Source organism: Pleurodeles waltl, chromosome 8 (genome assembly GCF_031143425.1).
Source record: "Pleurodeles waltl isolate 20211129_DDA chromosome 8, aPleWal1.hap1.20221129, whole genome shotgun sequence".
In the NCBI taxonomy this organism is placed as follows: domain Eukaryota; kingdom Metazoa; phylum Chordata; class Amphibia; order Caudata; family Salamandridae; genus Pleurodeles; species Pleurodeles waltl.
The window spans coordinates 468,552,096-468,579,001 of NC_090447.1; the positions used below are offsets into that span (position 1 = coordinate 468,552,096).

The 26,906-nt window shown below is 48.2% G+C and overlaps 1 protein-coding gene across 1 annotated transcript in view; it reads right to left on the reverse strand.

Annotated features, from left to right (window-relative positions):
• LOC138249532 (interleukin-18 receptor 1-like) overlaps window positions 1–26,906 on the reverse strand; it is a 267,639-nt gene that overhangs the window by 103,342 nt on the left and 137,391 nt on the right. The window contains exon 3 of the mRNA XM_069203482.1: window positions 26,177–26,316. Coding sequence (XP_069059583.1) covers window positions 26,177–26,316 — 140 coding nt within the window. The remainder of the gene's footprint in view (window positions 1–26,176; window positions 26,317–26,906) is intronic.

The following is a 26,906-nucleotide window of genomic DNA, read 5'->3' on the forward strand; positions in this document are numbered from 1 at the left end:
TTAAAATTGTCTTTTTAATACATGCTCAAGTTTCTTTTAACTTGTCATCATTGACATTCCTTTATATATGCTTTAAGAAGCCTTTTTGTGGCTTTTATATATGAGATTAGGCTTTGAACCACCTTTGAACCAGCAAGGGGAGGGTGTTGTGTAGCCATTTTAGCTATAGTTTTATACACGTTATTTTAGCAAACTAGGCCTGCTGCTGTGCACTTTAACCTATTGTTGGAAATGGCCTTTCTGCAGGGTCACCCTCAAATATTTTGCCTTCCTCCTTCTCTTTTTCTGACCTAATTTTTGCTGGCTTTAGGACTTTAAGTGCATATGCTCTCTCCTTAAAACATGGTGACATTGGTTCATACCCAATTGGCTTATTTAATTTACTTGTAAGTCCCCAGTAAAGTGTGCTACATGTGCCCAGGGCCTGTCAATTAAATGCTACTAGTTGGCTGCACTGGATGGCTGGGTGAAGGGTAGTATGGTAAACACTTTTGAGGGGCTGTACAATTTGTTGGCCATAGAGCACATGTTCATCACTGTTTTCCAGAGCTACGCCAGCACTTGGTTGATTGTAAGGTCTCTGATCCCAGGGAACTTGCAAAGGAGGCAGACCTCTGGGTGAGTACCAGAGTGTCTGAAAAGGCATTTGGGAGTGATCCTAAGGAGAGTGTTTTAGGTTCCCCTCAAAAGAGTGGGGGGGAGGTACTCAGTGACCCAGATAGGTCCCATAATGGTAAGGGGGGAAAGGGTCCCATGTCCCATCTAAAGGTAGGAGGAGAGGTGGAGGTGGGCCGAGGCCCAGGAAACCCTGTTCTTCACCCCTGTGCTTGGACTGTTCCCACAGGGGACCCAAGCAGGGGAACCTAGTCTGCACCGAGAGACCGGCCCCTGATGGGAGCTCCCCAGTGTCAGGTGAGCTGAAACGGGTGACCCCTAAGGGCCCCCTGACAGTTCAGTTGTCTGGCAGTACCACTCCTCAGAGGAGGGCACAGAAGTCGAGAGGGAGGGGCAAGGTGAGGAAGGACTCACTATTGTCCCCTGTTCAGCCTCAGGGTACAGACCCTGAGCTGAGTGACCAGTGTCAGGGTACCACACCTGAACTGGTGGGAGGTAGAATGGAGAAGGGGTGCAAGTCACCTGGGACTTCTGCTCCCCATTCTGAGGTGCCTCAGGAGCCCCTTGGGAGCCCCTACCACCTCCCCAGCTGGAGGAGGTGCTCATCCAAAGGCCCCACTCAGGATCTCCACTTAGCAGTGGGTGGTCTGGGGCCTGGCTCTTGACACTGACAGCTGACAGTGGCCTCTTTGTGTTACTGTCCTTGTGGACAGAGTTTTCCCTGGGATTGGCCCTAGTGGTACTGTTTACCTACTGGACGCATCTGTGAGCAAATTAAAGTTAGGAGCTTCACAGATGGGGTCCTGAGATGAGAAGAAGGGTTCCCCAGGGTCAATTCAGTGGCCCCAGAGGATACAGACAGAGGAGTATCACTGAGTTCAGAAAGGCGTAGAACTGGCAAGTGCCCCTGCAGTAGTGGGCCATTGTCCATGTTCTATTGCCTTAAGCAGGGATGTCCATCACAGTGTTGATTAGCCTACCCTGGATTTAGGCTGGAAGGGGGAGATGTTGGAAAAGGCCTTTCTGCAGGGTCACCCCAAAATGTTTTGCCTTCCTCCTTCTCTTTTTCTGACCTCATTTTTGCTGGCTTTAGGACTCTGCACACTTTACCACCGCTAATCAGTGCTAAAGTGCATATGCTCTCTCCTTAAAACATGGTGACATTGGCTCATACCCAATTGGCTTATTTAATTGACTTGTAAGTCCCCAGTAAAGTGCACTACATGTGCTCAGGGCCTGCAAATTAAATGCTACTAGTGGGCTGGAGCACTGGTTGTGACACCCACATACGTAGCCCCCTAACCATGTCTCAGGCCTGCCTCTGCAGTGCCTGTGTATGCAGTTTCACTGCCAATTCAACTTGGCATTTAAATGTAATTGCTAAGCCTCAAACTCCCCTTTTGCTACTTATAAGTCACCCCTAAGGAAGCCTTAGGTAACACATAGGGCAGGGTGCTGTGTAGACAAAAGGCAGGACATGTACCTGTGTAGTTTACATGTCCTGGTAGTGTAAAACTCCTAAATTGGTTTTGCACTGCTGTGAGGCCTGCTCCTTTCATAGGCTAGCCTTAGGGCTACCCTCATATACTGTTTGAGTGGTAGATCCTGATCTGAAATGGGTAGCCTGGTCATATTTAGTATGGACAGAATGGTGACACAAAATCCTGCTTAATGGTGAAGTTGGATTTTAGAAATGCTCCTTTTAGAAAGTTAGTATTTCTCTACACTTACATCCTTCTGTGCCTTCCAATCCACATCTGGCTAGGTTTAGTTAACAGCTTCCTTGTGCATTCACACAGACAAACCCCAAACACAGGATGCTCAGTCACACTTGCATACATCTGCATATTGAATGGGTCTTCCTGGGCTGCGAGGGTGGAGGGCCTGACACTTACATGTCAAAGGACAGTAGCCTGCCCTCCCACAAAGGACTGCCACACCCCCTACTGGGATCCTGGCAGACAGTAAAGAACTGAAAGGAGTCAATGTACACTTCTAAGCCACTCTTTGAAGTCTCCCCCACTCCAAAGGCACATGTGGTTATTTAAGCAGGGTCTCTGACCAACCGATTCAGACACTTCTGAGGTAGACACTCTTCTTCATCAAGACACTTCCTGGAGAAGAGAACCTGAACCAGAACCTGCAACCTGCCAAGAAGAACTGCCTGGCTGCCCTAAGGACTCACCTGACTGCTCTCTGTGAAGGACTACTGCCTTGCTGTTGTCCTGCTGCCTTTGCTGCTCTCTGGCTGTGCTGAGAAGTGCTCTCCAAGGGCTTGTATAGAGCTTTCCTCCTGTTCCCTGAAGTCTCAGGACCAAAAAGACTTAATTCCTGCAAGAAGAACTCCCTGTGTGCCGAAAATCAATGCACAGCCTGCCAGAAACGACACACAGCCTGCATTGCGGTGAAAAATTCACTGCATGCCGAATCGGAAGGATGCAGCCCGACTTTGCACCAAGAAGATCGACACAGAGCCAGCATAGCGACCAGAAATTTGGCACACAGCCCACTGGATCAATGCACAGCTGAGCTGGAACAATACAGCCCAACTTCCAGAGAGGAATCGACGCTGCGCCTACCATGCTGTAGAATTTTCCATGCAATGGCCACTGGATCGACGCAGCCCCTATGACTTTGTCCTGCCAGCACCGGATTTCAACGCATCATCCCCGGAGTGTCTGAAAACCCTGCAACCCGAAGAGGGTCCAAGACTGTGCCCCAGAAATAGACGCAAAATCTTCCCTGCGCGAAAAACAAACGACACAACGCCGTGTGCAGACCAAGAAATTGGTGCGGACCGAGAAATCGGTGCACACCTGCGATTCATTGCAGAGATTTTGAATGCAAATCAGGTACTTTGTGCTTGCAAGACACATTTGTTGCTTTTAAGAGACTAAAGACACTTTATATCATTTTTACAGCGATATTCCTAATTATACTTATTGCATTTTAATTGTTTTGACTCGCATCTTATCAGATAAATATTATATATTTTTCTAAACACTATGGCCCTCATTACAACCCTGGCGGTCGGTGTTAAAGCGGCGGTAATACCGCCAACAGGCCGGCGGTTAAAAAAATTGAATCATGACCATGGCGGAAACCTCCAACATAGACAGCCACTTTAACACTCCAACCGCCATGGCGGTAGAAACAAACACCGCAGCGATAACCGCCAACAGACATGCGGAACACAATGTACCACCCACTGTATTACAACAGGCCTATCTGCCACCTTTTCCGGGCGGTACCAACGCCATCAAAAGCACGGCGGAAACCGGACTTGGAACAGAAACCACTCACCTCTCGACACCCAACGAGGAACCAGGATGCCATGGAGCCCGAGTTGCAGGTCCTGCCCAAGTTGGTCTACCTCCTCTTGTACCAGGAGCAACAAAGACGCCAGCGACGACCACGGAGAGTACTGCACCTAGCACACAGAGGAGGGGGGGAGGAAAGAGAGAGTGACACGCACACACATGCAACTCGCAACACCACCACCCTCACCCACAACAACATACACACAAATACATGCAGCAACATGACATTTACACCCCGTCACCCCCTGGAAGAACGCAAGGACAAAATGAAATTATTGTAACAAGTGTAATCATCGAAAAATCAGATAGGCCAAGATAACTTTAAATCATCAGTATATACAAATATGTACAGCAACTACACAAGTCCAGATAGTGTTCCAATCATTGTCCGTGGACCACTGGCCCCCAAAATGCTTGGGTGAAGTCCAAACATGATACCTGACTCGAAATGGAGAGAACACTGCTGGGGCATCAGATCGAAAATAAACAGGCACCTGGGTGGGTGGAGGGGGGCACCTCAGCCGGATGAACGGACAACACCACTGCTCCACGAGGGGAATCCATGCCCACAGTTTGGTCCTGGGGAGTGCAAAGCCACAGTCTCTCAAGTCTCTCAACTGGGTGGGTTGCCCACTGCTTTATCCTGGGGAGTGCAAAGCCACAGTCTCTCAAGTCTCTCAAGTGGGTGGGTTGCCCACTGATTGCTCCTGGGGAGTGCAAAGCCACAGTCTTTCAAGTCTCTCAACTAGGTGGGTTGCCCACTGATTGGTCCTGGGGAGTGCAAAGCCACAGTCTCTCAAGTCTCTCAAGTGGGTGGGTTGCCCGCTGATTGCTCCTGGGGAGTGCAAAGCCACAGTCTCTCAACTCTCTCAAGTGGGTGGGTTGCCCACTGCTTTATCCTGGGAAGTGCAAAGCCACAGTCTCTCAAGTCTCTAAAGTCTCTCAAGTGGGTGGGTTGCCCACTGATTGCTCCTGGGGAGTGCAAAGCCACAGTCTCTCAAGTCTCTCAACTGGAAGGGTTGCCCACTGATTGGTCCTGGGGAGTGCAAAGCCACAGTCTCTCAACTCTCTCAAGTGGGTGGGTTGCCCACTGATTGACCCTGGGGAGTCCAAAACTGCAAGTCTCTTAAGTGGGTGGTGTGCCCACTGATTGGTCCTAGGGAGTGCAAGGGCACAGTCTCTCTAGTGGATGCTTTTCTCCACTGGTTCTGGAGGGGGCTTGGTGCCCAGAGTGCTTCATCCTGCCAAGGACTGGGGTTGTGGATGCTTTTCTCCACTGGTTCTGGAGGGGGCTTGGTGCCCTGAGTGCTTCATCCTGCCAAGGCCTGTGTGAGTGGATGTTTTTCTCCACTGGTTCTGGAGGGGGCTTGGTGCCCAGAGAGCTTTATCCTGCCAAGGACTGGGGTAGTGGATGATTTTCTCCACTGGTACTGGTTCTGGAGGGGGCTTGGTGGCCAGAGTGCTTCATCCTGCCAAGGACTGTGTGAGTGGGTGTTTTTCTCCACTGGTTCTGGAGGGGGGTTTGTGCCCAGAGTGCTTCATTCTGCTAAGGACTGTGTAGGTGGATGTTTTTCTCCACTAGTTCTGAAGGGGCTTGGTGCCCAGAGTGCTTCATCCTGCCAAGGACTGGGGTAGTGGATGTTTTTCTCCACTGGTTCCGGAGGGGGCTTGGTGCCCAGAATGCTTCATCCTGCCAAGGACTGGGGTGGTGGATGTTTTTCTCCACTGGTTCCAGAGGGGGTTTGGTGCCCAGAGTGCTTCATCCTGACAAGGACTGGGGTGGTGGATGCTTTTCTCCACTGGTTCCGGAGGGGGCTTGGTGCCCAGAGTGCTTCATCCTGCCAAGGACTGGGATAGTGGATGCTTTTCTCCACTGGTTCTGGAGGGGGCTTGGTGCCCAGAGTGCTTCATCCTGCCAAGGCCTGTGTGAGTGGATGTTTTTCTCCACTGGTTCTGGAGGGGGCTTGGTACCCAGAGTGCTTCATCCTGCCAAGGACTGGGGCTGTGGATGTTTTTCTACACTGGTTCTGTAGGGGGCTTGGTGCCCAGAGTGCTTCATCCTGCCACATGCAGTGTGGCAGGTGCCATTCCCTCACCTGGGTGTGTGTGCCACGAGATTGCCTGGGAAAAGGTAGCATGATACTCCATGGAGGCAGAGACACATTCCACCCTGCTGTGACTTTGCCTGCCACCTGCTGATACAAACAGTGCTGTGTGTCGTGCCTCATGTACGCTGTGCAGGGTCCAGGACGTCTCCTGCAGCCTCGGACGGCTGTGCGCTGGTAATGTTAGCCGTGTCGGCTGTGGTGGCACGGTCTGAGCACGTCGCAGGGCTGGTGGCGGTGAATGCGGCGGTGTCTGTGGCAGAGATGCTGCCGGTGGTGAATGTGTCATCACCTGTGGATGGAGACAGCAGGACGTCTCCTGCAGCCTCGGACGGCTTCCCACTGGGGATGATTCTGGGGACTGTTGCTGATATATCAACAAGGGAATGGTCTAAAGGTAGGGATAGATTAAAACAATATTTTTGAAAAACAGTGCACAATACTGTCTTTATGGATTAATTACTTTCCAAAATTTATTGCAACTAATTATGTGCAAGGCAGACAATAACTCATTGGTGAATATATACAAAATACAAAATACTTACAAAACAAGACATTACACACATAACATTAAATTAAATTCACAATTTCTTCTTGATTCAACTGAGGCCAACATCTAGCTTCTCAAAGTCTTGAAGCTAACCATACCGTCAGTAGAGGGTTGTGCCCAACAACCTTTCTTTATGAGATACTGGTGGTCACAATTTCAAAATTATGATTGTAATGCACTCTGTTGCGATGATTGGTAGTTCACGTACAAGCAGCTGACAAATACCTATACATTTTTTAAGGTATTTTGCAGTGCGTATTCAGTGATTTTTTGTAAAGCTGACTCCAATTAGAGAACACAATCTCGCCAGTATATATGTCAGGCAGCAAAAGTGCAGGTGGTGGTGTCCACCGCCGTACAGGTTGCTGCTCTCGTTGCCAGAGAGGGTGACTCTAGTCCCTCTGCCGGAGGCTCCGTGCCCTGTCCTGACTTCCCCTTCGCCTTGTGTTGCTTACCCACCTTGGATGTCGGTGTTGGTCCCTTGGCACTGTCCACTTTTGGCTTGGAGGAGGCCTTGCTGGGTGGTTGGTGCGGCTTTTCCCTACAGCATGTGGGCACCTTTTTCACCTTGGCAGGTGGCGGAATGGGCTGATCCTTGGCCTCGCTAGGTGGCACACTGGCAGCCCTAATGGGTGCCCCCTGCGATGTGACCGGACTTGCTGAGACCACAGTGTTGGAGGATTTGGTGGCTGAGGTGCTGGGCTGGGACCTCGACATCCTGGCACCTGAGGAAGGACGGGGGGAGGTGTAGGGAAGAGGTCAATGTTAGCCATGAAAAGTTTTTTAAGTACACTGGGACGGGAAGATGGAGGGGGTTTGGGAGTGGAGGAGGAGGTAGTGGTTGTAGGAGGTGTACGTCTGCTGAATTTGGGTGAAGGTGCATGGGCCGGAGGCTTTTGTGAAGTGGAAGACTGTTGGGTGGGTGTGTGCCTGCGTTTGTGTACTTTGGAAGGAGGGCTCAGACACACTGGGAGAGGACACAGGGGACGTGTGCATGGTAGTGGGGGTGGTGAGTGCATGTGAGCTGTGTGTGGTGATGGGTGTGCTAGTAATGGAGGTAGTGGCTGAGGATGTAGTGCATGCAGGTGTGAGTGGAGACGAAACTGGGAGGGAGGAGGAGGACATGGAGGAGGGGGACACAGTGGAGGCAGTGGGTGTTGGTGTGTCTACATGGGGATGGGGCTTGTGTGAGTGCCTGTGGGATGTGTGGTGCTTATGTTTACCATTTCCACTCTTGTGTGTTGATGAGTGTGCATGCTGGTCTGAAGGTGTGCTTGGGATAGGCTGAGGTAGAGGGGATTGGGTCTGGGTAGTGGAGGTTGGAGGGGGGAGGCTGGACACAGGGACAATGGCTGCCATCAGTGCTGAGGCCAGAGCCTGAAATGCTCTCTGTTGGGCTGCCTGGCCAGAATGAATGCCCTCCAGGTATGCATTTGTTTGTTGCAAATGCCTCTCAACACTGTGGATGGCATTCACAATGATAGACTGCCCAACAGTGAGGGATCTCAGGAGGTCAATAGCCTCCTCACTGAGGGCAGCAGGGCTGACTGGAGCAGGGCCTGAGGTGCCTGGGGCGAAGGAGATGCCCACCCTCCTGGGTGAGTGGGCACAGGACACACGCTGAAGGGCTGCTGGGAGGACGGTGCTGGTAGGGGGGGGTGGTGGCTGTACCTGTGGATGCGAGAGGCACAGAGGGGCCCTCCACCGCAAGGGAGCTCCCATCAGAGGAGGATTCGCTGTCGCTGCTGTCACCTCCTGTCCCCGCAGTGGCGCTCCCCTCGCCCTCCGTCCCACTGGTGGCTTCAGACTCTGTTGTTTCGCCCTCCAGGGCCAAGTGGGATACAGCTCCCTCCTGCTCCGGTGCCACTGCTCCTCTGCCAGATGATGCTATTGCACTCAAGAAAAGGGAGACCACAAAAAGGGGGGGAGACAGAAGAAAGACATGTTCAGTGCATGCAATACCACTACAGACACAGCAGACCTCAGCACTACGCCATGCACTAACAGTTCCTAGATTATTCACAAGGCCATGGGGTACAAGGCCTATGCCCGATTGCTGCACACATGGAAGTCACAGGAGCCTGACTAGGTGTAGATGGCTCTTTCCACTGGTGGGGTTGGGGTGCCACATGGCCTGCCTCACAAGGGACCTTGCCCACCAACTTTGCGCTGGCCTAGATGAACCCACTATGCACCTCCCCCACCCCGACACCTCGTAATGCGCGCAGAGTCAGATGAATGTGTCTGTACTCACCCCCTTGTGGCTGCTGTGATGCCCTCAAGCGCCCATCCAACTCCGGATACGCCACCACAAGGATCCGGAACATCAAGGGCATCATGGTGCGACAGGCATCCCTCCCACATTGGGAGGCCATCCCCAGTTGGGCCTCCGCCGTCTTCTTGCTCCAGCGGCGCATGTCCTCCCATCTTTTCCGGCAGTGGGTGCTCCGTCTGTGGTGGACTCCCAGCGTCCGGACTTCCTCGGCGATGGCACGTCAAATATCCTTCTTCTGGTGGGCGCCGACCTAGAGGAATAGTACAGGGGAAAAGGTAAATACTTCACCGTCCCGACCGTCATTGTCATTGGCCCACATTCCCACCGTTGCCCTGACGCACAGACACTCACCGTCCGCTCATGCAGGGCTCAATCCCCCCCATGGATCTTCCATCCACACCACTCCAAACAGCCATTTCCCATGCAGCATGCTCACAGTGTGCTCACCTGTTTGTCTGGAGGACCGTAGAGTAGCGTGTACTGGGGGAGGACCCCATCCACTAACTTCTCCAACTCCTCCGAAGTGAAGACAGGGGCCCTTTCCCCAGACACATGAGCCATCGTCGTTTACAGACTGAGGTCACAGCAGCACTTGCAGTGTAGGTCGTCTCCTGTTGAAAGTCAGGTATCGAGTGAGTGAACAGAGCGTACATCGTCATTGGCTCCTCGGACCCATAGGGTCCAATGTTAACCAATGCAGGATTGCGCCGCAGTCTTCAACTGCCTACCGCAGTTACCTCATATCCCCTTGTCCCACCTTACAGGTCAGGCAGCCGCCATTTCAGGGGGCCACATGACAACAATAATAACTGCGTCACACCTATGTAGGCCTTGCATACACACATTAACAGGCACATTGCGGATTAATAAATGTGTGCTAATGACAATTTGTGATACCTCAGTGTTGGCTGACTCTCTGCTCGCTGTTCTCGTCCATAGGTCAAATCCGCTGGGGCAGGTGATGAGATGGCTGCATCCTCCGGTGTGCAGACCGCTGGTGGACCTGTCAACAATGGAAGAGAGACACGTAATAGTCACCTACAGACTTGATTGTGCAACAATCCATGAACTGTGTGCCCAGTTGGAGCCAGACCTGATGTCAGCTATCCGCCAACCCACAGGGATCCCCCCTCTAGTGTAGGTCCTGTCAGTACTCCATTTCCTGGCAAGTGGTTTTTTTCAAACAACAGTGGCCATTGCATCAGGGCTGTCCCAGCCAATGTTCTCTAACGTGTTGTCCAGAATGTTGTCTGCCCTCCTGAAACACATGCGCAGCTACATCGTTTTCCCTCAGGTGGAGGATTTGCCTACAGTGAAAGGTAACTTCTATGCCCTGGGACATATCCCCAACATCATAGGTGCCATTGATGGGACACATGTGGCCTTGGTACCCCCCTCCCCGCAGGAGTGAACAGGTGTACAGAAACAGGAAGAGCTACCATTCAATGAATGTGCAGATGGTGTGTTTGGCCGACCAGTATATCTCCCATGTGAATGCTAAGTTTCCTGGCTCAGTGCATGACGCTTACATTCTGAGTAATAGCAGCATCCCTTATGTGATGGGGCAACTCCAGAGGCACCGTGTGTGGTTAATAGGTGAGGACAAGGACCCTTTACCCTGTGAATAGTTGTCTGGGGTTGTCCCTAAGGGTTAGTGTGTGTCTAACAGTTGTCCCTCGACATTTGCAGGTGACTCTGGGTACCCCAACCTGTCATGGCTACTGACCCCAGTAAGAATTCCCAGGACAAGGGCAGAGGAACGCTACAATGAGGCACATGGGCGAACTAGGAGGGTTATAGAAAGAACCTTCGGCCTCCTGAAGGCCAGGTACCGGTGCCTCCATATGACAGGTGGTTCTCTCTACTACTCACCAAAGAAGGTGTGCCAGATCATTGTGGCCTGCTGTATGCTGCACAACCTGGCTTTGCGACGACAGGTGCCTTTTCTGCAGGAGGATGGTCCAGCTGGAGGTCTTTTGGCAGCTGTGGAGTCTGTTGACAGTGAAGAAGAGGAGGCAGAAGAAGAGGATATCGACAACAGAAACAACGTTATCCAGTAATACTTCCAGTGAGACACAGGTAAGAAGATGTCACTGCCTCACACATCTCATACTATTGTTTGAACTGTCATAAGTCTGTCACTTTCACCCAGTGTATGGACCCTGACTTGTCACTTTGCCTTTCCATTTCACAGATGTGGGTCCCACTGTGTGACCTCTGCTATATTTCCTCATGGACTAGAGCTGTGTTACATCTGTATGTTGACAATAAAATTGACATTGCTATATTCCATAGTTATTGTAAATACACATTTGTGAAAGCACAGACTGACTCCAGATTGTTTTGTGATTGATGTGTGTTTATTTTTGTGCAAATAAGTGGAAGGGGTTGTAAAATGGTCAGGGGAGAGGCTGGAAGAATGTCCATGGCAGAGTCCAGTCTATTTGTTTCACAGGTGCATTGTCCAAAGGGGCATAGGAAGTGGAGCTAGGGCAGTTTAAGGATGACAGGGTGACAAAGTGGGACAGAAGAATGACATTCAGGGGGCTCTCATTTCCTGGCGGGGGTCTTGGCAATGTTCTCTGTCTTGTTCCTGGATCTCAGGGACCATTTGCGGGGTGGCTCTCCATCTGCAGGGGATGGGGTACTGGTGTTGTGGTCCTGTGGCGGTGCCTCCTGTCGACTAGCGCCGGCAGAGGTGGTGGGCTGTTCATCATCCAGGCTAGTGTCAGGGGCCCCTTGTTGTGCCACAGTGTCCCTCCTGGTGTTGACAACGTCCTGCAGCACCCCTAAAATGGTGACCAGGGTGGTGTTGATGGACTTCAGTTCCTCTCTGATCCCCAGATTGTGTTCCTCCTGCAGCCGCTGGGTCTCCTGAAAGTTGGCCAGTACCTTTGCCATCGTCTTCTGGGAATGATGGTACGATCCCAAGATGTTGGAGAGGGCCTCGTGGAGAATGGGTTCCCTGGGCCTGTCCTCCCCCTGTCGCACAGCAGCCCTCCCAGTTCCCCTGTTTCCTGTGCCTCTGTCCCCTGAACCATGTGCCCACTGCCACTGCCCCCAGGTCCCTGATTTTCTTGGGTTGGTGGATTTGCCTGGGTTCCCTGTAGTGATGGACACACTGCTGCTTGACGTGTCCTGGGGACAGAGGGATGGGCCCGCTGGGTGGGTGTTGTGCTGGTGTTTCCTGAGGGGGGAGGCTCTGTGGTGGCTTGTGCCAGTGTCAGGGGAACCGACTGTCCTGAGGTCCCAGATGGGCCGGGCTGGTCATCTTGATCCAGTTGTACAGAGCTGCTGTCATCACTTTGGGCCTCTTCTGTGGGGGGAGTGGACATGTCTGGAACCTCCTGTCCAGTGACGTTGGGTAGGGGTCCTGCAGGGGTGTAAAGGCATGATTATTGCATCTGTGTGTGCCATTGTGTGCAATGGGTGAGTGACCCTGTACTCCAGTGCTTGCATTCTTGTCTAGGTCCTTGTGTTATATTTGGTTTGGGGTCTGTGTGGGTATCTGTAGTGGACACGCTTTGGTGATGGGTGTCCATGCTTTGGTGTTGAATGCAGGGCTTGGTGTTGGGATGGGTGGTTTGTGATAGTGGGACATATGTGAGGTGTTGGAGTGATGGGGTAAGGGTGAGGGTCGGGGTATGTGATGGCATACAGGTAGGGTGGGGGATATAATAGTTAAGAGTTGACTTACCAGAGTCTATTCCTCCTGCTACTCCTGCGAGGCCCTCAGGATGCAGTATTGCCAAGACTTGCTCCTCTCATGTTGTTAGTTGTGGGGGAGGAGGTGGGGGCCCACCGCCAGTCCTCTGTACTACAATCTGGTCTCTTGAGACCACGGAACCCCCGAAGGTCGTTCCACCTCTTCCTGATGTCACCCCGTGTTCTTGGATGCTGTCCAACTGCGTTGACCCTGTCGACGATTCTGCACCATAGCTCCATCTTCCTAGCAATGGAGGTGTGCTGCACCTATGATTCGAATAGCTGTGGCTCTACCCGGATGATTTCCTCCACCATGACCCTGAGCTCCTCCTCAGAGAACCTGGGGTGTCATTGAGGTGCCATGATGTGGTGTGGGTGATGTGTGGGGTGGTGTGTGTTATGATGTGTGAATGGATGTGTTTGTGTGTGTTGTCTGAGGTGCGTGGATGTTGTGTGATTGATGATGTTGTGTGTCTGTGGATGCTAGTGTTGTTTCTGGTGGTGTCTCTCTCTGGCCTTCTTTTGCAATTTTGGTAGTAAGGGTTTGTGGATGATGTGGGTGTGTGTTTTATATTGGATTGGGTGTGTGGGAGTGGTGTGTGTATGTGTATCAGGTGTGTGTATTTTGATTTGTCCAATGTGGTTGTGTGTTGTAAATGTGTGTGTATTTTGAGCGCGGCGGTGTGTACCGCCAATGGAATACCGCGGTTGAAAGACCGCCGCGTGGATTCATGGGTCGTGATAGTGTGGGTGTATTCCTATTGGCATGAAGATGGAGGATTTTTTTATCAACAGTTTATCACTGACCTTTGGTGTGGTGGACTTGTGTGGGTGTCTGGGTTTTGGCGGATTCCGAGCTGTGGGTCGTAATACCTGTAGCGGAATTCCACCGCCGCAGCGGTGTGTTGGCGGTCTTCTGCACGCCAATAAGTGGGATTTACCGCCAATGTTGTAATGAGGGCCTTAGGGCCAACAAAGACTTCCCCTGCCTGCATCTAGACTCTCTGCTGAGACTCCTGCCCTGCCAAGTTGTGCCCTATCTAATTCCTGGGCCCTTGAAAGGTGAAGCTGGCAGACCAAGACTGAAAATCCACGGCCAGATCACCATGCGGGGAAAATTTTGACGCACCTTCCGAGACGCAGCTGAGAAAAGACGCGCCGCCTGCTTTGCGGCTAGAATCTGTGCTCCACCTGGAATGCGGCTGGAAAATCGATGCATGCTGCTGGAGAAATGACACGCAACACCCATTGACGGAGGCTGATAACGTCACAACCGATGTATCATGGTTTTGCTGATACTGTGCGTCATTGTTTTTGAAGCAAACCTCACTGGGCATGGAAAAACAACGCAAAACCTTCCCGAACCCGAGGTGCCTGTCTGGATCAATGCATTGCTCTCCTGCGGAGAGGAAAAACGACGCACGCCAACCCGACCGGAGGAAGAATGACGGACAGTCTTGCTTGCGAGGGAGAAATCCACAGCCTTTTCCGATGCACCCTCGCCGTGCTGTTTTATTTTGACACAACCCAGGTACTTTTTCACGTTAACAGCGTTAGCACTGTTTTCTAAGGATTTAAGGCTCCTTTTGCTTTTTGATTCATAACTTGACTTGTGTAAGGTGGATTTTTTTCATTTTGTGTTGTTTTGTTTAGATAAATATTACCTATTTTTCTAAACCTGTGTTGTGTCATGTTGTAGTGTTTTCAATGAGTTACTCTGTGTGTTCGTACAAATACTTCACACCTAGACTCTGAAGTTAAGCCTGCCTACTTGTGCCAAGCTACCAAGGGGGTGAGCGGGGGTTAACTGAGGGTGATTCTCCTTTGCCCTGACTAGAGTGAGGTTCCTTGCTTGGACAGGGGGTAACCTGACTGCAATCCAAAGACCCAATTTATAACATTGGTGATCAGCGTTTGGGATTGGACTTCTATTTTTACTTGACATACAGTGATTAAGTGTACCCTACTGTTTTCAGTGCAGACCACTGCGTGACCACATACTAATTGTCTTGTGATTTTTTTGCTTTTTCAGTTTTTTGGATTTTTCCCTACTTCCATTTTGTGGTAATCCTTGATTGACTTTTGAACTCCGTTTAGGAACTTGTTTTTCTGCCTTTGGAACTTTGAACTAACTCTTAATCATGTCTCAATCTGGAGATGCATCAGTTGGAACTGCTTTTGATCTAGAGAATCTGGAGGGCTATAAAGTGGCTCAGTTAAAGCAGTTCTGTAGAAATCTTGCCTGTCCCGTTAAGGGCTCCGCCAGGAAGGAGGAGCTGCAAAAGGTGCTGAGGGCCTGGGAGATAGCCAAGGAAACTGAAGGGCACACACAGGATGAGGAGGAGGATGAGGAGGAAGATGAGGAGGAGGAAGAGCATTCCATGCACAATGCTATTGTGGGTGGGCCTGTTCTGTCCAGGGGGAGGGTCTCCAGGGCAGGTAGCAGTGTCTCATCTAAGGGTCTGACTCCTGAAGAGTTGCAAGACAGACAGGCAGAGAGGGCTCACCAGTTGGAGAAAATGAGAATGGCCATAGAGGAGAAAAAGGTATTGATGGCTCATGAGCTCAGCTTGAGGGAGCTGGATCAGAGGAGCCAGTCTAATAGGGATGATGGCAGCAACATCACAGTGCAGCCTGCGAGGAGGGTGCACATTCCTAAAGACATTGTGGAGGATTACAAAAGGGAGGATGACATACAGCTGTGGTTTAAGGGATATGGGTCTGCTCTCCATATGAATCTGGTCCCTGAAGCTCATTGGGGGGTGGGTCTATGGAAGCACTTTGAGGTAGAGGGAAGGGATACTCTGACATCCTTAGGTGACCCCCAAGGGCTCACCTACCCTACCATGAAGGACGCACTGATCACTAGGTATGGTCTCATCCTTGATCAATATAAGGGCAAGTTTAGGTCTTATAAGAAGAAGGAATCCCAAACATGGTTGGAATGTGTTGATTCATTCTGCAGGTCACTGGATGGTTGGATGAAAGACAGTAAGGTGACAACGTATGAGGGGCTATATAAACTGATTGCTTGGGAGCACTTGTACAGTTCATGTTTTCCAGAGTTGCTCCAGCACCTAATTGACAGAAAGCTGGCTGACCCCAGAAAGCTTGCGCAGGAAGCGGAGCGCTGGGAGAGCACCAGGGTCCAGAAGAGGTATGGGGGAGACCACACCAAGGGTGGGCAGGGTCCTTCTCAGAAGAAATGGGGATAAGGGTAAACAAGGGGAGTTCTCTAAAGGGCCTCAGCCTATTTCCCAGGGTAAGGATTCCCAACCCCCCAGTGAAAAGGAGCCAAGGTTCTCCAAAGGGAAACCTATGGAAGGGGGTCCCACACGTAAGAGCTATGCATGTGACCAGTTGGGTCATGTGAGTGGGGACCCCAAATGCCCCATGAGTACACCGGCACCAACTAGTGCGCAGTCTTAGGGTTTGGCTAGTGTAGCACTTGGGGAGGAGTTGGTTCCAGGTGGGTGGGGGCCAGCTGAGATGAACCTTGTCTCACTAGGGGGCAGTGAGATGGTCCAGAGAACCCTAGTGCCTGAGAACACTAAAAGGTACAGGTAATGGGTGACCATCAATGGACAGAGGGTGGAGGCTCTGAGAGACACAGAAGCAAGTGTGACTACAGTGTGGAGTCACCTGTTGTCTGAAGAGCAGATAGATTCTGGGGTACTTCACCAAGTAGTTTCAGTGGACAACTCAGAGCGCCTGTGCGGAGTAGCACAGGTTCCCTTTGAATTAAGGGGGCTCTCAGGTTCCTTCAAGGTAGCTGTGAGTCCAACCATGCCTGTAGATTGTTTGCTTGGCAAGGACCTGGAAGATTCTCCTTGGAAGGAGGTGGAACAAAGGTCACACTTGGAGATGTTGGGTCTGCCTAGGTGGCTATGCATATCCACCAGGTCAATGGCAGCCTTTCAGGGTGGTCAAGAGCCCCTGGAGCCTGAAACAATGGCCCAGGGGACTGCCAAAAAGAGGAAGGGCAGGGGGCATGGGAAACCGGCCCCAGAAGTTCCCATGGTCTGGGAGGAGGCGGAGCCTGAGGGTGACACCCAGGAGCCTACAGGGGAACAGGTGGCTTAACTGGAGGAGGTCCCTGAGCTGTCACAATGGCAGCAGGAAGGGGGACTCACCAGGGAGGCTTTCTGTGAGGCACAGAAGACATGCTCTACTCTAGAGGGGTTGCGGCAGCAGGCTGAAGCCCAGGTGGCTGGAAAGGAGCCAGGATCTCACCTATTCTATTGGGAGGACGGCCTCCTGTAAAGTGAGCCTGAGGTGCCTGAGCCTGGGTCAGCATGTGTGCTGGTGGTACCCCAGTGCTTTAGCTGGACATTTGGGGCAGGGCAAGACCTTTGACAGGCTTGTCACCCACTTCTATTGGCCCCAAACGTGCAAGCACTCTGATGCACTCTGTAGGTCTTGCCAAACTTGTCAGGCAAGTGGCAAGAGTGGGGGGAAATGTGAGGTGCCCCTCTAACCTTTTCCTGTTGTTAGTACCCACTTTGAAAGGGTTGGTATTGACATTGTGGGGCCTCTGGATCCCAAGACAGCCATGGGCAACAGGTTTATCCTAGTCTTGGTGGACCATGCCACCAGGTACCCAGAAGCCATTCCTTTAAGATCAATCATTGCCCCTTTGGTGGGCCGTGCCTTGATGGGAGTTTTTACCCACATGGGGTTCGCCAAGAAAGTGGTGCCTGATAGGGGTACCAACTTCATTTCAACATATATGAAGTCTCTGTGGAAGGTGTATGGGGCAACCTACAAGTTCACCACACCTTACCACCCCCAAAGCAATGGTCTATTTGAGAGATTCAACCACACTTTGAAAGGCATGATCATTGGCCTGTCAGAGCCATTGAGGCACATCCTCTTACCATGCCCTTTGTTCGCTTACAATGAGGTGCCTCAAAAGGGACTTGACTTTCAGTCCATTTGAGCTGATCTGTGGCCACCCTGTGAGGGGACCATTGAGACTGGTAAAGGAGGCTTTAGAAAAAGCTCCTAGTAAACACCCCCAGGATGTATTCAGTTACATGCCTGCTCTGAGAAACCAGACTGCCCCCTTCAGGGGTCTCGCACAGGAGAACCTAGAAGCAAGCCAGGAGGATATGAAACACTGGTATGACCAGAATGCCACTCTTGGAGAGTTTCAACCTGGTCAGAAAGTGTGGGCGATGGCACCAGTGAAGCCTAGAGCACTCCAGGACAAATGGACTGGGCTATTTGAGGTGGTGGAGCGCAAGAGTGATGTCACCTACCTGGTGGACTTGCAGACTCCCAGGAACCCTTTGAGGGTCCTGGACGTGAACCGGCTCAAGCCACACTTTGAGCAGACTGAATTGTCCATGCTCCTAGCAACAGATGATGGGGTGGAGGAGGAGAGTGAGCCCCTTCCTGACCTCCTGTCTGCAGGAGAGAAAGATGGGTCTGTGGAGGGAGTGATCCTCTCCCACTCCCTGACTGCAGAGCAGCAAAGGGACTGTCGCCAGGTGCTGGGACAGTTTGCCTCATTGTTCTCCTTGATTCCCAGGGTCACACACTTGTGCACACATGATGTTGACACTGGGGAAAGTACACCCATTAAACAAAAGATTTATAGGTTGACTGACAAGGTCAGGGCTAGCATCAAGGATGAGGTATCCAAGATGTTAACCCTAGGGGTTATTGAGCATTCCAGCAGTCCTTGGTCACCTGTGGTTTTGGTCCCAAAAGCTGCTGCTCCTGGTGCCACCCCAGAACTCCGGTTCTGCGTGGACTACCGGGGTCTCAATGCGGTCACTAAAACTGATGTGTACCCCATCCCCCGAGCTGATGAGCTCATAGATCGGTTGGGAGCTGCCAAATACCTCAGCTCGTTTGATTTATAGTCTGGGTATTGGCAGATTGCCTTGACTGAAGGGGCCAAGGAGACGTCTGAATTTTCTAAACCAGATGGGCACTTTCAATTTAAAGTGATGCCATTTGGGATGAAAAATGCCCCTGCCACCTTTCAGAGGTTGGTCAACTAGGTGTTGGCTAGGCTGGATGAGCTCAGTGTGCCTACCTGGATGACATTGCTGTCTTTAGTTCCACGTGGGAGAAACATTTGCAACACTTCTGCAAAGTGTTGGACGCCCTGCAAAAGGCAGGCTTCACTATTAAGGAAAGCAAGTGCCAAATAGGGCAGGGTTCTGTGGTGTATTTGGGACACCAGGTGGGGAGTGGCCAGGTAACTTTTGGTGAGCACCGGGATTGCCTGGTGTGACTCAAATCATTGCACACCAGATGTTATGCCTCATTCCAGGGAGGCACGGCATTGATAACTTTTCATGTGCAGCAGTATTGCCTAGTGTGACACAAGTCATCATGCCCATGATGTTGTGCCTTATACCAGGGAGGCACAGCAGTTGTAATTTTGAGGTCAGCTGGATTGTCTGGTGTGAATCAAGTCAACGCACAGCAGACTGTGGGCCTCATCTTATGAAGGCCGTGTATTGAGCACTTTGCATCCATGAAAATGCTGGTGGTCTGCCAAGTCGTAATACCGATGGTGGTATTACGCTACTGCCGGGCCGGAGGTGCTCAGCTCCGACCCGATGGTCCAGCCGCCCTGGCAGTATGGGTGGTGTTTCAACGGTTTGGCTTCAGCCAAACCCCTGAGGTCGTATTATGGCGGTCATTACTGCCGGCCCGGCTGCAGTAAGACCGCCACCACTAGTCTGGTGGTCCAAGGACAACCAGACTCGTAATGAGGGCCTATATCTGAACACAATACTGGTAACTTAATGATAGGAGCTGACTTCAAGGAAATCCTGGACCCTTTTATGGATAGGCACTCCACCTCACATTTTGTCCCCTATGCTTCCCATTAAACATTCAGAAACCAAATTTCTTAATACTCACTCTCTGATTCCAGTTGCTTATATAATCCAGACCTGTTAGAATACTCTGTCTATGCTCCTAGTCACCACTCTCAATCTAGATTGGATTATATATTCCTTAGCAAAACTTTGTTACAAAATGTGGCTAACTCGAAAATTGGTTCCATTTTAATTTCAGATCATGCCATACTGTTGTTTGACCTAGATGTCCTGGTTAGTAGGCCTAATTCATCTTCTTGGAGGTTCAATAACCCGTTACTCTTGCAAACCTCCTTTCTTGCTTCTTATACCGCTTTCATTAAAGAATGTTTCTAATTCAATGATAACGGTCAAACACCATTTCATTTTGTTTAGGACGCCTTTAATGCAGCCTCCAGGGGTTTTATTATAGGTTTTGTTCACTCCAAAAAGAAAATTGCAAAACAAAAGACTCCTGCCATCTAGGCACACATAAAGTCATTTGAACATAATTACTATACAAACAAAAACAGCAAACTAGATCTTGAGGCCTTAGTTACAGCTAAAATGAATTCAACAAATATATGACTGAACAAGCCTGTGGTTCACTTCTTAAACTAAACACCAAATATTAGGGTGATAACTATATAGATATTTTGATTCTAGCGTGTTATTTAAAGTGCAGGAAGGAAAAGTCAGCAGTTAAATCCATTATCAATAACTACAGCAATAAGTTGTTTAGAGATGCTGAAATTGAAGCACGTTTTGCTTTTTATTACAAAGATTTGTATACTTCAGAAATTACACCCTTGGAGGAGTTCCTTAATAATTGTTTTTCCAACCTTAAACCTAGAGCTTCACCACCAACAGATCTCTCACTTTTAGAACAACTGCTTAAAATTGAGAAACTCTTTTCAGCTGAACAGTCTATTCCTAAAGGTAAAACACCAGACCCTGATGTTTTCAGAGTTATATTTTATCTCCACTTTGCCAAACTCCTCTTCCTCAAACTATTTAAATTATATACTCACTTTATTAGTCTAAAACCCTCATCTGGCTTATTTGCAGAAGCCACAATTTGCTCAATCACTAAAAAGGATTGTAACTTGACCTGATGCACAACACTACAGACCTAGGGCCACATGTAAAAAAAAATTAATTAGCGATTTCCTAATTGCGATTTCCTTCAAATTGTAATTAGGAAACCCCTATTTCAAATGTCTGAAATCCTTTCGCATTTCATTTGCAATTTGTCGCAAATCAACCTATCTCATTAATATTAGTGAGGGGTGGGTGGTTCCATAAAGGAAAATGGGTTGCATTTAAAAAAAATTAAATGTTTTACTTTCATTTTTTATGAGTAGGCATTGGTCCGTGGGAACACTGCCTGCTCTTAAAAATAGTTTCCCATTCATTCTCAAAGGGAAAAGGGTCACTTAGGGACCTATTCCCATTTGTGAATGGGTTACCACCAGCTTCTATTGGCGGTAAACTGTGATTATTTAGCAACCGCATTTCAGTTGCAAAACATTGGACATACCTTTTGGATTCGGTATTAGGAAGGGACACCCTCAACACGCCCCTTCCTAATACCGAATCGCAAAACCCAAAATGCAATTTGGTAAAAATGCTTTTTTCCTGTTGTAAGCTGTTGATTCTGTGAATTGGACTGTTTGCAACAGGACAATTGCTTCGTACATGTGGCCCTAATTTCTTTAGTCAACATGGGTTGCAAAATATTTGCCAAAACCTTGGCTCTTCAGTTACTTCCTTTTATGTCTGACATCATTGATGTACATCAATCTGGCTTCATTCCTCATAGAAATGTTGCGGATAACTCATACTTTCTTAAATATCATTAATAAAGCTCAAAAGATTAAAAAAAACTCTTGGCAGCAATATCCTTAGATGCAGAAAAGGCTCATATACTTGTTATACTCCTCACTACATTCATTGGTTATAGCTAATGGTATTTGGTTTTTATACCAATAGAGGAGCTTGACAGGGATGCCCCTTGTCTCCCTAGTTATTTGTTTTAGCTCTGGAACCTTTCCTTCACCAACTAAGAACTTCAGATGACTTTACCAGGTTCAAAATCAGAAACATTCACAGAAAGCTTACAGCATATGCAGATGATGTTCTTTTATTTATGTCACACCAAGACCATTCTCTTCCTGCTTTCTTCCATGAACTCAACCTACATTCTGCAATATTAGTATGTACACTCAATGTAGTCAAAACTGAAGTATTACCACTGGATAAACATTGTTATAAAAATATATTTGTCAAAATGGATCTATCTTGGAGTTCTTCAAAAATCAAATGGTTAGGCATATGGCACTGCACAACTCTTAGGGACACACTCAAAATAACTCAGATGTTTTATCAGACAAAGGCTTAACTTTTTCTCAGAAATGGTCTCCGTTTTAACTTTCCTAGTGGGGTCATCTAGATACTGCCAAAATGATGCTTCTCCCTATTATCAATTTCTCTCTCATGATGCTTCCTATAAAGATTCCCAAGAGTTTCTTTGGCTCAATTGATAAGATTGTCTCCAGATTGTTTTGATATGGTAAGCCCCCTTTAATTTCTCTGTCAAAATTAAAACTTCCCAAGTCTCTAGGGGGAGTTAACTTTCCTGATTTTCTTAATTACCACAGGGCATTTGGCATCAAACAATTACAAATGTATATGTCCACACCACTGGATGCTCCTCAGAAGTTATGGTTTTCTCTGGGATAGGCAACGTTATCACCCTTCTCTCACAAACACATACTTTTTATGGCCAATCCCCTCAAATTTTGGTTACCTGGTACTGATTCTAATGCATACACATTACTGAAACCCTATTTTGTTTTTCTCCTAACCCCCATTCATCTGCCCTATCTGGCATAATAATTTACTTTAGAGGCGGAAAGAACAAAGGGATACTTCTCATCTCACAGATATATTATTCATGTTCCCCCATTCCGTTCTCTGAGTTATGATCCACATACAATATTCCCCTTCATATGTGTTTCCGGTTTTGTCAGCTCTGGATGCGACTCATTATCTGTCACATACTGATAAGGGGATTGATTCCTCCCCTCCCACCTAACTACAATTTATCTATTGAACAGTGTCATAGTGCTATTTTCTCTACTGTATTCAATGTCTCTTCATTGCATTTACCTATAATGCTACAAGTTGATTATATATATATATATATATATATATATATATATATATATATATATATATTTCGGTCGCCAGTAGCTAGTTACAATAAAGTCCAAGTTTCCATTGAAAAAGCATTTTGACTTGCCTGTATCTTTGGCATCGTTTGACAGAGCTTCATGAAATTTTCCCCAAAAAAGTCTACTGCTGATTCTTGTTACTCATAGAAGGTTTCTGGGGAATCTGTCAAACAGGGGCCAAGAAAAAGGGGGGGACAAAAAATTTGCATTTCCCATGTTAATTTCCATAGGAGTTTTGAACACGACTACAGCCCGAAACCGCTGGATGGAATTACACCAAATTAGGCAGAAAGATAGCTTTTGGTACGCAGAATACACTTTTTGTTATTTGGTGTAATCCATTCAGTAGTTTAAGAGAAATTAAAGGAAAACTTGTATATTTAGGGCCGTGGATCCTCCCTGACGACTTCACGAATAATAATGAGCTCATGCAGAGAAGTGCTGACAGCCATCTTGGGACTCAGCTTCAGCCGAGTCCCTGAAAAAAAGTAAATAATATAAAAGGGGCCAGTGTAGGGACACCCTAACTCCTTAGCTCTGGTGCTGAGTCCCAGAGGGACCCCAGCAATGCAAAAAGTGCTTTTCAATAAAATGTTTGCAACAAATTCACAAGGACGTCTTGAATTCACGGAAAAAATAAAAAAAACAAGCGTGTTCTCCCGCGCTTGTTTTAATTAAGCGCCCTGTTGGCCAGGCCCTGGGGCATGTAAAAAATAAATGAAGGGCACACGGGGCTCCCTTCCTGGGCTTATTTAGGCCTGAGGACCACCACCTCCCCAAGTCTTCAATTCAATAGCCAAAGAGGGCCTTGCGGCAAGCGCACCCTAGGCACCACCACTTCCCCATGGTAAAATGACTTAATTATAATAGTGAGGGGTCTTGCAGACCCCCTCGGTGCCCAGGGACTGCCACCTCCCCAGGACTGTTTTGATTATATATAGGGGGCCTGCAGCCCCGGGGACCACCACCTTCCCGGGGTATAATGTTTAATATATAGTAGGGGAGGTCCTGCAGGCCCTTCTGGGCCCTAGGGACTGCCACCTTCCTGGGGCTAACATTCTATAAATGCAGGGGGGCCATGTCACCCCCCTGCCGCCCCAGGGACCACCACTTCCCTGGGGCAAAATGTTTAAATGTAGTGGGGGTGCCTAAAATAACTTTAACTCACGCCATCGCCTTGCACTGCTAATTACCCAAGATCTTACAGCACTCATGACAACTTTTATGTCAATAAAAATATCAGTGAAACATTAGGGGCCGTATTTATACTCCGTTTGCGCCGAATTTGCGTCGTTTTTTTCGACGCAAATTCGACGCTAAACTAACGCCAACTAACGCCATATTTATACTATGGCGTTAGAGGCGAATAGCGCCAAAGTTCCCGGAATGGGCGTCATTTTTTAGCGTGAACCCTTTCCTTGCGTTAATGATATGCAAGGGAGGCGTTCCCGTCTAAAAAATGACTCCCAGGCCTTTACGTGGTATTTATACTCCCGGGCAAAAGAGACGCCCGGGAGTGGGCGTGGCTAAAAACGGCGCATTTGCGCCGCTTTTTAACGCCTGGGTCAGGCATGGCGTTAAGGGACAAGTGGGCTCAAAATGAGCCCAGAGTGCCCTCCCCTGCCCCCAGGGACCCCCCCTGCCACCCTTGCCCACCCCAGGAGGACACCCAAGGCTGGAGGGACCCACCCCAGGGACATTCAGGTAAGTATTTTTTTATTTTTTTTTAATAATTTTTTTTGGCATAGGGGGGCCTGATTTGTGCCCCCCTACATGCCACTATGCCCAATGACCATGCCCAGGGGACAGAAGTCCCCTGGGCATGGCCATTGGGCAAGGGGGCATGACTCCTATCTTTACAATGATAGGAGTCATGTTGATGGGGGATGGGCGTCGAAAATAAATGGCGCTAGTCGGGTTACGACGATTTTTTCGACGTAACCTGACTTGCCCCATTTTAAGACGCCCATGCGCCATTTTCCCCCTACGCCGGCGCTGCCTGGTGTACGTGGTTTTTCTCGCGCACACCAGGCAGCGCCGGTCTGCTTGCGCCGGCTAACGCCATTCAATAAATACGGCGCCCGCATGGCGCTTCAGAATGGCGTTAGCCGGCGCAAAACTTTTTGACGCTAAACTGCGTTAGCGCAGTTTAGCGTCAAAAAGTATAAATATGGGCCTAGATGTCTAATTATTGAAGAAAAACTGTGCATGATAGGGGTGCGAGTAATAGTTACCCTAGGTCGCAAGTTATAGTTACTTGACATAACTCTAACTGCTGAAATTCTTTAGTCTTGTGCAAGTACATTAAGAACATAACTATAACGTCCCTATGATCTTTGTTTTTCAATGTGAATTTCTAAGGCTTTTTTAAAATTCTATTTCCTAGCTATAGCATCCTTCTAACCTTTGTTTTTTTCAGTGAATATAAATATATTCACTGAAAAAAACTAAGGTTACAGGGACAATATAGTTAGGAAATATAATGAAAAAAACAGACATTAATTTAAAAAAACAGAGGTTACAGGCACTTTATAGTTAGACTCACATTTTAAATGTACGAAACCAAATAAATTTACCAGTGATTACGGTTAGAGTTACCTCAAGTAACTATAACTCGTGCCCTACGGTAACTATAACATGTGCCCTCACCATGCACACTTTTTTTTGTCAAAATGTTTACTGCAAATATTACACTGATATTATTGACGATGTTATCAAAGATGCCATGAGTCCTGTAATTTGTGTGGTAATTAGCAGTGCATGACGAGGGCTTGAGTCATAGTTACCTTAGGCCACGAGCCCCAAGATGGCTGCCAACACTTCCTGGTTGAAGTGATGACAGCCAATCAGATTTCAGCACAAGATCGGGACGGGTCGCAAATCCTTCACGTCCCTATGTATACATCTTTATTTTCCCCTTAATTTCTCAAAAACTACTGAATGAATTTACACCAAAAAAGAAAAAGGTTGCTTTCTGGACCAGGACCTACCTTTCTGCCAAATTTGGTGTAATTTTGTCCACTAATTTCAGCGCTATCACTGTTCAAATTCCCTATGGAAAAATGAATGTGGAAAAAGTGTTTTGAGACCTCTTTTTTTCGGCCACCTACTAAATGGATTACCTTGAAACTTTCCAGAAGTAGCTGATGTGACTGGCAAATATTTTCGTAAGGTTTCGGGAAGATTCGTCAAGCGGCACCAAAGATATAGGCAGGTAAAAAAATGCTTTATATATAGAAACTAGGTCCTAGCTATAACTACCTAGCGGCGACCACCTCTAGGTAATATACATATATATATATATATATATATATACATATATATATATATATATATATAAATATATATATATATATATAAACGCTAAACTTCTTCTCCCTCAATATAGGCCCTTGCCTGCCACTGTGGCCTATCACTGTGGCTCAGGGACTTTAATAACTATTATAGCCCTCGGCAGGGGAGTATAAGGCTATACTACAACAGCATTTCATTGTTACATGATACAAAACTAAATGTATACTGACAATTGGTTTAACCTTTTGACCGTACCTTTTCTTCTGAGTACAAATGTTTTCTTTTTGTTTCCAGAAGGGCTATCCAACTTGCAAATGTAATTGAATTCAAAATCTTCTTCTTTCACTTCTTGGAAGCGTATTTCGTTCGACAGGAATGCGTTGCCATTTGAATAACTGTGACATGAAAAATGTATTAATGTTTTCAGGATGAAAATATTTTCTCATGTGAAGAGTACAGTGGCATTGAACTTAGAGACCTTCATTTGTTAAGTTTTGCAATGGCAGGTAAGAATAATAGACTTTCATAGACTTAGGCGGTTTAGCAACACTTTGCCCAGGGTTTGCTTTACAGAAGTGATAAAAAGCTCAAAATGTTGCGTATGAATTTGCTTTGCAGCATTGGACAGCTGCCTACAGTAAAGAAAAGTATTGTTATGCACACATTTCACTACTTTGCATCAAAGGGGACATTTCATAAGTGTTCCCAAACAACTGCTCATTTTTTACACTAGTCCCTAACAAATCTGCTACATTGCTGGACAGGGATTTTCACAAAAACCATGCAGATACCTTTGTCCTCACAGATCATACTGGCCACACTGCCAATTCTACACAGACCCTGCCTTTGATTGTCCCAGCTTTTTATTTAATCAGTACATAAATACGACGAACATGTTTGAGGAGCTCATAGATCAACTGAGGATGCACCACCCAGGGAAATAAGCCTTGGGCTGTCTGGTGAAAGCCCCATTGCAGTGGTAATT